This window comes from Acanthopagrus latus, chromosome 20, assembly GCF_904848185.1.
Source record: "Acanthopagrus latus isolate v.2019 chromosome 20, fAcaLat1.1, whole genome shotgun sequence".
Lineage (NCBI taxonomy): Eukaryota > Metazoa > Chordata > Actinopteri > Spariformes > Sparidae > Acanthopagrus > Acanthopagrus latus.
Genome location: NC_051058.1, coordinates 11498606 through 11508270, shown reverse-complemented (window position 1 = coordinate 11508270; position 9665 = coordinate 11498606). Strand labels below are relative to the sequence as shown.

At 43.2% G+C, this 9665-nt stretch overlaps 1 protein-coding gene across 1 annotated transcript; it reads right to left on the bottom strand.

The window, feature by feature from the left end:
* Positions 1-4313: 4313 nt before the first annotated feature.
* aldoab (aldolase a, fructose-bisphosphate, b) lies at positions 4314-8151 on the bottom strand. Its single transcript, XM_037081808.1, has 7 exons — positions 7996-8151; positions 6776-6894; positions 6282-6548; positions 6029-6189; positions 5276-5534; positions 4900-5099; positions 4314-4764 (listed from the first exon to the last, which is right to left on the bottom strand). Exons 2-7 carry the CDS (start codon positions 6885-6887, stop codon positions 4672-4674), a joined length of 1092 nt encoding a protein of 363 aa, XP_036937703.1. The 5' UTR covers positions 6888-6894; positions 7996-8151; the 3' UTR covers positions 4314-4671.
* Positions 8152-9665: the final 1514 nt, after the last annotated feature.

Sequence of the window (9665 nt, the reverse complement as noted above, 5' to 3'; positions counted from 1 at the left end):
TAAACGCTCATTGGTCAGCTCAAGCAGGCCTGAGCCAACTATATTCAGTGTGTCTCTGGTTGGCTCTCCTGATGTTTTTATCTTCCAGTTAGCTGCACTTCTACTGTAAACATCACTACGAAGACTGTTTCCTTGACCAAAAACTTCACCACCAGAAATGTTGGCTAAGGAGGATGATCCAAATTAGCCTCGGCACCACTGCCTGACAGGTTCCACGATGGTTGCCAAGCAAACAAATTCCTGTAGTTTGACCCTTTCTTTTTTAACGCATAACTATACCTTAATCTTTAGGACATGTCTATCAGGTTAATTTACACACAGCAGCAACAAACACGTCCAAGAACTGCCTCTAAACCAATTAAGGATCCTGGTGCAGTACAGTCTTCATATGAAAGTAAAGGTAATGCTAACTGAGCTTGCACTGCAATAATGCGGTATACAGACTGAAAGCAACATGACAAAAATTAAACAGGTATCCAACCCACTACTTATTTTCACTTGGCTTCAAATGAGACTCAACATTTATACAATTGTCCCTAAATATTACATTGGTCCAACATCAGTATCCAAGAGTAGCCACATTAGCCGAGCAACATGCTAATGCCTGATTCAACGGATGGGAAATATTTCAATATGTCTTTTGATATGAGTTCCACCAGTGGCATGCACAGACTTTCTGAAGGGCAGGGGCGAAAATACAGACCATTCTCGCCACTGAAGAGGGCACTTCAGTGCATGTTTAGGCCCCCAAGAGGGCACTTTAGCACGCGTTTTTGCTACCCAAGAGGGCAGTTTATCATGTTTCAATCGGCCAAGAGGGCACTTTAGTGGACGTTTTGGCTCCCCAGAGGGCACTTTTCAACAATGGGGCCACAAGGAGGGGTGACCGCCTGCCCCCCCACCCATGCACACACTGAGTTCCACCATTCTGTCATGATGTGCTACTGTATGAAGTCCTTTACAGGCAACGCCACAGGCACTTTAACCATTTGTTAATCGCATTTACATAAATAATTGCACACCATGGAGAGCTTTAATAAAGTTAAAGTTTTAATGCCTATCTGAGGAGGTGTTGTACGAGTGAGTTGTCTTCCACAGATTACTTGGATGATCTGTACGTATGAATCAGTCAGTCTGTGGACCAATGACCTCCTCCTCCTTCCTCCAGTGATCTAATCAATGCAAATCATTACAGTTCCATCAAAAACGAAGTTCAAAAGGCATGGTTGACACATTTTGCATGTAGGTGAATGGGTAAATGCTCGCCTGGTGTATCAAGGAAAACAGGGTCTGAATGGTTTAAATAAAGCTGGTGAGTGACTAAGGAGGAAAAAAGCACAAAGGTGAATCAGAAAGAGCATCTGCGCTTACCTGAAGGCAAAATGTTAAAGACAGAACAGTATGACAGCCTGGACTGTGTGGATACTGCTGATGTGTACAGCCCTCACTGGGCAAGGTGGCTTTTATACTGACTTTCCAGTGTGTTTTATCTATTGCAAATTGCAGACAGCAGCTTTGTGTGTCGCAGCACAGTCACAGGAACTACAACCACAGTGGGAATTACAACCACTCCCTCCTCCACAGCATCAAATGTTACAACTGAGCTTGCGGTCATTGTCATCTCAGTCACAGTGTTCCTGCAGTACGTCTTAGCTATATAGCACAGTTCTGCACTAAGAAACTAAACTTTTCTTCTGTTGCATTGTCTTGTTTGTCTTCTGAATCACTGAATCTAATAATTTATGGAGTTTCAAATTATACTGATTTTAATCAAAGAAAATATGAATCACTGAGAATCAGGAGGTAAGTCTTTGAACGTTGGTTGTTATTGTATCAAAGAGTGTGTTATTGTGAGACCTCTATCAAGGATGTGAGTGAGTTAAAGTATTAGCAGGTTTTTTTTTCTTTTAGTCAACATTTGTAATGATACATTTCTCTAAAATCATACCAATCAAAGCTTTTTCTGTTTGATTATTGACCGAGGCATCGTCCTGTCGCCTCAGGTGGAGCTGAGCATGGAACTGGACTGGGAGGTTTAGATGATTTTGCCAGGAAAATTGTTGCTAGTGTCATGACGCCTGTTCTTGTATCTGTTTTTTGGTTTCTTGTATTTGATTTACGTCATTGTGTCATGTCTTGTGTTGTGTTTTTGTTTTTCCATGTCTTGTGTCATGTTTTGATTTTCCATGCCCTCATGTGTCCTTTAAGTTTCTCCTATGTTCTCTCCTCTGGCTCCCTCTGTCTGTTCCTCTGTGCTCCTCCCCCTCATTATCCTGGCTTCCTTCCTTCTCTCTCTCCTCACCTGTTCCTCGTCATGTCATTAGTGTCTGTGTATTTAGTCTCTGTGTTCCCCTCACTCCTTGTCTGGTCATTGTTTTCTGTTTTCTGTTCATGCGCCTGTTCATGCTCCGTTTGTTCTGTTTGGTAGGTTTTGGATTTATTTTGCATTTTTTTTCCATGTTTGATTTGTACTTTGACATTGATTTGAACTTTGTATTTTTGCTTTGCTACTTTGTCTCGCCCTTAGTTGCTACTTTGTTTTTCATCCCTGTGTGTCTGCTTTTGGTTTTTGTAACAGCTTTTCAATAAAGCTCGCCTTTTGTTTCCCTGATCTTGCCTCCGGTAACTGTGTTTGGGTCCACCTCCCCTTCCATAGTCCCTTTTTACCCCAACCTGACAGCTAGTCTGCATTCTGAGTCCAGACACTTTGTTTCCAACATTGCGTTTGTACTTTTTGCAATCTAAAGAATAAAATAGTTTTTTTTTTTTTGTTTTTTTTTTTTACCAACGAAGCACAGTTTTGTTACTCTTTCTCTCACTGTTTGGTTCATAGGAGTCTGATGGTGGTTATTTATTTGAAGTTACTGATAAATAGTAGAAAATAAACTATGATGACAAACATGCTATGCATTGCACTTAAGGGTGAAAGTCTGATGACAAAATAATGATGCCATGCGCAGTGACACAGCACAACTCGAATCTCGAAGAAGATCAGTAGTATTCACCAGGCCTGCTTTTAATATTACATCTAGCTTACCCTTAAAACCAACTTCACTACCATGTCCTTATTCATGTTCACCTGCAGCTGTGACCCTGCCACTCCACCACTGTCTGATAAAGGGGACAGCTGCGGTGCTCAAACACCATTCAGAGTGAGAAAACGGTTGGAAACTATGTGTTGCATTCATTAGCGGTAGACTATGAGGGGGAGGGAGAATCATTTTCCTCGGGTGACTCACACTTTGTTTGGTGAAATAGCTTCTAATGTTTTCCACCTTTCTTTTCTTGCCCGACATCTGCTCGTCAACACTGGCAAAGCCTGCAACAACTTCGACAGCCCTCAGGAAGCAGACGTGTCTCTAAGACGTATTTGGGAGGCGGTGCCGAAATGGGAACGGATGTATGTACGGATGCATGAGGTGCACTTTTTCCCCCTTCAACCCCCAATATTTGTGTGGACATTTCAGCCATCGTTTGAGATTGGTATGGACACGTCCACACGCAATTCTGCGCCTATGATTGCACTTCATCTATTCCTACTGGCTTAATTTGGTGTAAAACAAACCTAATTCAGCACATACATATTCTTTGAAATTCCAGTCACTTTTACAGCTAAAACTATAAAGCCACCCATCTCTTATCAGTATCATAATACACCACTTTATTTAGACCCTTGATTAAAAAATAAAGTCTCAATCACAAGTCCTGCATTCTAAATGTAATCTTGAGTTGAACGTAATAGCAGAAATAAAAGGAATAGAAAAAAAGCCTTTTGTGGCTTCAGAGGAAGTGGCAAAATGCCACCACTGATGCCACTCAGTTGCATGAGGGGCAGTGCAGGCTTTCTGTTTTTGAAAGGGAAAGAGAAAGGGCTGAATGAGAAGATAATATTTGTTACTTGTTCTTGTTTTTCAACTGCCCGTAATGAGTCAAACGGTGTTATAGGAGCACAATGATAGACCATGGTGCCTACATTACACACAATGCAATTTAGCCACTGATTGACATCACTCGAGGCAATGTATCAGATTACATGCAACTTACTCTGGAAGGTCTTCTGGAGCGTAAGGCCTACTATATGTGGAAAACGTAGCATAAAGCCTTTTGTGGCTCTGGATGCTGTCAAAATCTAGCCTGGACTCTGCGTTTTTTTCTGATTATCGGCCCTAAAAATGTTTTTGGGTCCTTTTGTGTAGTGATGTTATGTCTGTCACAGAAACACCAGGTTACAGCGGCCACAGCTTCTGCAGACTGTTTGCGTGTGACCTTAAAGTAGTGTTATGAATAGACTCAAAAAAGGAAGTTAGGCAACATGTTAGGGTATATACTTTATTCAATGGTTCCAGTATAAATGATATACTGCACTCGATGGAATCAGACCAAGGAACAAAATTGCACAACTTGTGTAAAAACAAACAGTGTGGGAATCTTCACCTGAAAAAAGGTGTTTAAAAACAAAAACTAAGGGAATGGAGGCAGAACTTTTTTCTGGATCTCTCAGTTGCAGCAACAAGCCATAGGAAAGTTGTATTTCCCCATCTTTTTCTTTCACTTTCGACGAAGATGCTGTAAAAGTGCTGTTAGGCGTTAGTGCCTAAGTGGACATGGCCTGTTCCATGGTAACATTATGATAGTGGCAAGGAGTTGGACGGGAGTGGTGAGTGTCCATGCTTAATAAGCGTGGTTAGCCACAAACAGGGACTCTCCACCGGCGGCGCTGCTTCCAGCGGACACATATTTGCCCTGGCAGGCCAGGTTGTTAGCCTGTAAGATACAAAAAGGCTAGTATTATTGAATGTGTGATACGTGTTTGATGTTTACAATTCATTGGAACAAAACACTTATGTGAAACACTTGCTTTGACTTATTGATATAATATCTCCACTTGTATTCACTTACCAGAGCTCTCTTGACGAACTCCTCCTGGCATGCCTTTCCATTCTCCTTCTTGCCGCCCCAGGCTTTGAGGGCAGAGGCCTGCAGGGCACGACCGTATGAGAAGGTCAGGGCCCAGGGCCTGTGCAGAGGGCACTGGTTCATGGCGTTCAGGTTGATGGAGGCCTCCTCCTCACTCTGGCCACCAGACAGGAAGGTAATGCCTTTACAGGAAGAACATAACAGTTTGATAATGCACTTCTAGAAGAAGTAATGCCAGGCAGACATTTCAGTAAAGAAAATAATGTTTCTGGAAATACTTTTTTATGAAAAATGTATGTCTTTGAAATTTGCCAGTATGTACTAGTGGTCAAGAGTGTAGTGTGTGCAGTCAGCTCACCAGGGACTGCAGGGGGCACGGTGCGACGCAGGGCGGTAACGGTTGCCATGGCGATCTCCTGGTTGCTGTACTTGTGGGAGCAGGAGTGTCCGGCGGTGACCATGTTGGGCTTGAGCAGAGTGCCCTCCAGGTACACATGGTGGTCGGACAGGGCCTTGTAGACGGCAGCCAGGACCTTCTCAGTAACATACTGGCAGCGCTTCAGGTCGTGGTCACCATCGGGGAGGATCTCAGGCTCGACAATGGGGACGATTCCGTGCTGAGGAAGGCACAGAGAAAAGGGTCAAAAAAACAGTGACAGCATGGCAGACTGCAGATGTTAGGCAGCCCTTATTAGTTCCTCACTGTTTTAAGGGATACAGAAGTCGGTCTATCCGCCTATCTACACTTTGAGACTCGTCAAGTCTTAGCTACTATTTAAAATAGAGGTTAGAATGGCTACTTCCATAGTGAATTGGCATTATTATATAGGATGTGCTGAAATTGCTGTGCTTACATTTCAGAGAGAAATAGCATCCCTTTCAACATTGTGTTTCGAAATGGTACAAATGACATATTTTCTATCAAGAAACCCACGCAGTAAGGAAGCAGAATGACAACATTAAATGCAGGTCATGCAACACAAAGAGCAACACTGATATTTAAGCATGTAATAGGGCATGATAAAGCTTTTGGGACAACTGACAAATCATTTATCTCACAAAATCTGTGACGAGGCCACACTGATTTTAGCGTCTATCTGGTGTGTCTTACCATCTGGCAGATGCTGGCATAGCGGGCCAGGACGTTGGCGTTCTCAATGATGGCCAGCCTGGAAGGAGTGGTGGGGGTGATCTTCAGCACACAGCGCCACTTGGCAAAGTCAGCACCGTCCTTCTTGTACTGAGCGCAGCGCTCATACAGTCCATCGAGACCTGTTAAAAAGGTAGAGGACTGACTGGCATAAGCTTTGGTGATATATGAAAGGTGATTGCTCTCATTGTTACTATATCTGTTCTTTGCTCACCCTGGGTGGTGGTCTCGCCATTGGTTCCGGCCAGGGGGACAACACCTTTGTCGACCTTGATGCCTACCACCATGCCTCTCTCTTTGAGGTACTGGGTGAAGGGCTTGCCATCATCAGTCTTCTGGTACATGGTCTCGTGGAAGAGGATGACGCCGCCAATGCAAGGTTTAATGCGGTCATCAGCGGTGAAGAGGAGCTGGCGGTACAGCCTCCTGTTCTCCTCAGTGTTCTCAGCATTGATGCTCTGGAAGCGCTTGGCAACGCTGCCTGGAGGTTGTGAAAATATTAGATAGTTGAAGACAGGATCCATTTGTGAAGCAATGGTAGAAAATTATTGGCTTTTTTCACTCCTACACTTGCTAGCTCTGTTGTGTGCTCTGTTTAATGGCTCAATCTAAGACACTTGTTTTTAAGATGAATGCTGGCCACACTAAATGACTGACAAAGGATTATTTCACTACAAAAAGCAAATTGATTTTCTTTTAATTCATTACCAGTGGACTCATCTGCGGCGAGGATTCCCTTGCCAGTAGCGACGATCCTCTGAGCAATATCGCTGAGCTCCTTCTTCTGCTCAGGAGTGAGGAAAGGGTATGCGTGAGGCATCCTGACTCTAGTTAGGAGGAGGAAGAAGACAACGGATGAGATGTAATGGGGAAGACACAGGGCTGAAATTACTGAGAGGCATGAGGGGAAAAGTTCAACAAGACACCAGTTGCGCTTGAGTTGTGGTTCTTACTGTGAATGTATGAGAAAATGTCTGATGAACTGCTTAAAACACATTTGGTTAGCTATGAGAAGGAAGTGGTGAAACAAGGTTCTATGGTTTGTCTGTTCTATGTCTGTTGTCTGGGGTCTCGACTGCGTGACTGCAGTTGTTGCCGCTATAACTGACCCGGTTTCATAAGGCACTATGTGCTCTGCTTTTACACTATTCCCCAGGCACAATATGCAGAGGCACAGGGGATCCAGTGTCGGAGAGCCCATCATAGTCCTCTGCCCCACCCTTCACATATCTGACCACCCTTTACAAAACATGACAAGCATGTGGATGACCCATGCCATTTTCTAGCCTCTTATCCCTGACCTTTCCCTTCCCCTTCACTGCCATCTTCTCTCGTCATTCCTCTGTCCCACACCTCCTGCTCTGTGCCTCCACTATCAGTAAGCCGAACTAAATTTAAACAGTGTACTACTGGAAGGCAATGAAAGTATTATGGCTCAGCAAAGAAGGCATTACATTAAAGAGAGGTGAGTAGCTTATTACCCACACTGTTCAGACAGCTCCCACAAATTTAGACCGCTTTAAATAGGAGCCTACTGAAACTGAATCACCGCTGACTGCTCAGGAACAATGCAATAGAGATATGGCATCAGATACGAGTGTGCAGCAACAGCCACTGAGGCTTAAGTGCTTCATGTACTGTGTTGCAGTGTGAACTACAGTGAACTGAAATGGTGGCTGTAGATATGTAACTGAAAACCTTGTGGTGTCTCTGTCTGTGTCAGAGGTTTGTGAGAGCCCGAAGCCTGTGGGGAAATTGTGACACTAGCTGTTAAAGAAACCACAGTGTGTTTCAGCAATGTGTGTGAAATGGCTCTGTGTGAAAGATCATGCACCTCATGCTACATAAGAATAAAGTATTCAACAGGTATCACAGAAAAACAGTTTCAAGTAATTCATGTATCAATTGGATATATTTTTTTTTTTTACCTTTGAGGTTAGGAGGAGAGCTGGGAGAAGAGAGAGGGAGGGAGAAGATCCGGCCTTCGTCTGCGACAACCCTGCTGCCCGCTGGCCCTTGTATTTATCCTCCCATTATGACCCCTCACATTTCAGCTGCCCGGCTATTAAAAGAACAGGACGCAACCAGAGATGGCCCGTGACATTCAGAGGGACTCAGACTGGAGTAACATGGTGGTGAGCAGCCAGTGAAAGGGCAAAGAGTGTTTCATTGAATGGCAGAGAAAGCGTGTGTCAGGGTTGGAGATGGGGGTGGAGGACAAAAGGAGTACTGTGCTTTGATGGTATAGAACAAATAGTTCAGTAAATAGGTAGAAATATTTCATTAAGAATGACACTCTGATGTCAGTGTTGCATCTGTCTTACACAACATTGAGTAACTTCTGAGCACATCCTAAATCCTAGCTTAAAGGAAAAGTTCATCTAAACATGAAAATTTAGTCATTATCTACTCACCCTCATGCAGATTGGAAGTCAGGTGAAGTTTAAAACATTTCTAGAGCTTCTCGGTAAAACAGTGTAGCAGCATTCTCCTAAATAACTAAAGTAGATGGGTACTTCTTGTAAAAGACGATTCAAATTCCCCCAAAAATCATAAAATGGCCCCAAACAGTGTAATCCAAGTCTCCAGAAAGACCAGAGATCCTGCATTGATTTGATGTTATTTAAACCCTTTCTAAAAACCAAAATCTTCATTGTGGCTGCCAAGCTAAAAGCATTAGCGAAGCCCATTTAAACTGAGCATCCAGGGTGTCAAAAACATCTTTTCAATTTTGAGATCTCTGGGCCTAGAGTAGATGATTAATTAATTTTCATTTTGCGGTGAATATAATTGTGTGATAATTTCATACACTATTTAAAACACTATTCATGAGCAGAGTTGTTTAAGAGTCGCTGTCTTAAATGAGAAGAGCATCTCAGCACCTAGAGGTCATTTGGTTGTGTGAAGGAAGTTAACTTTGGGATAACTGCTGTATGTAGTACACACACAGACGCACACAAACGTTCACACAGAGGCTGCAAGAGCATGTGACAACATTACTAACCTGCCCTTAGAAATCTAATCCAGACCCAGCACCACAACACGCTGATCCTTGACCTTTTCATGACCTTTCTCGATCGTGTCTGCTCGGCAGGACAGGGTCAACTGGTGAGCCTGGCAAAGGTTGCACAGTCAAGTTGCAACACTATATCTGTGTTTCATTTTCTAACTCGGCTAGATTGCCAAAAAAGTCACATTCAAGGCACCATGCAGATCGACAAAGTATTGGACATGAGTGGTGCTGACAATGGAACCAACTTTGTTGTTGGTAAGAATAGACGTTCACTTCCTCAACAGAAGCTGAGGGCTGAATGAGTCACCATGCAGAGAGCAGTGAGCTTTTGATAAGGCGTTATCTCTGTCTTGTCAACTTATTTGTCTGTTTCCTTCGACAGTGATGTAAATGTAAGTCATAGTTTACAGCAAATTATGTAATCCATCATAAATTGATTGATTAATATTCAAAGAGGGCTCCTCCACAAAGGTTTTACTTTTTTAAAAGCATAAATGAACAGCTGAAGAGAGACATGAAGTCCTACTCATAGTGCATGCCAACTGACACACTTTCAAGTTGGTTGCCTCACAATTTAGATGAAAC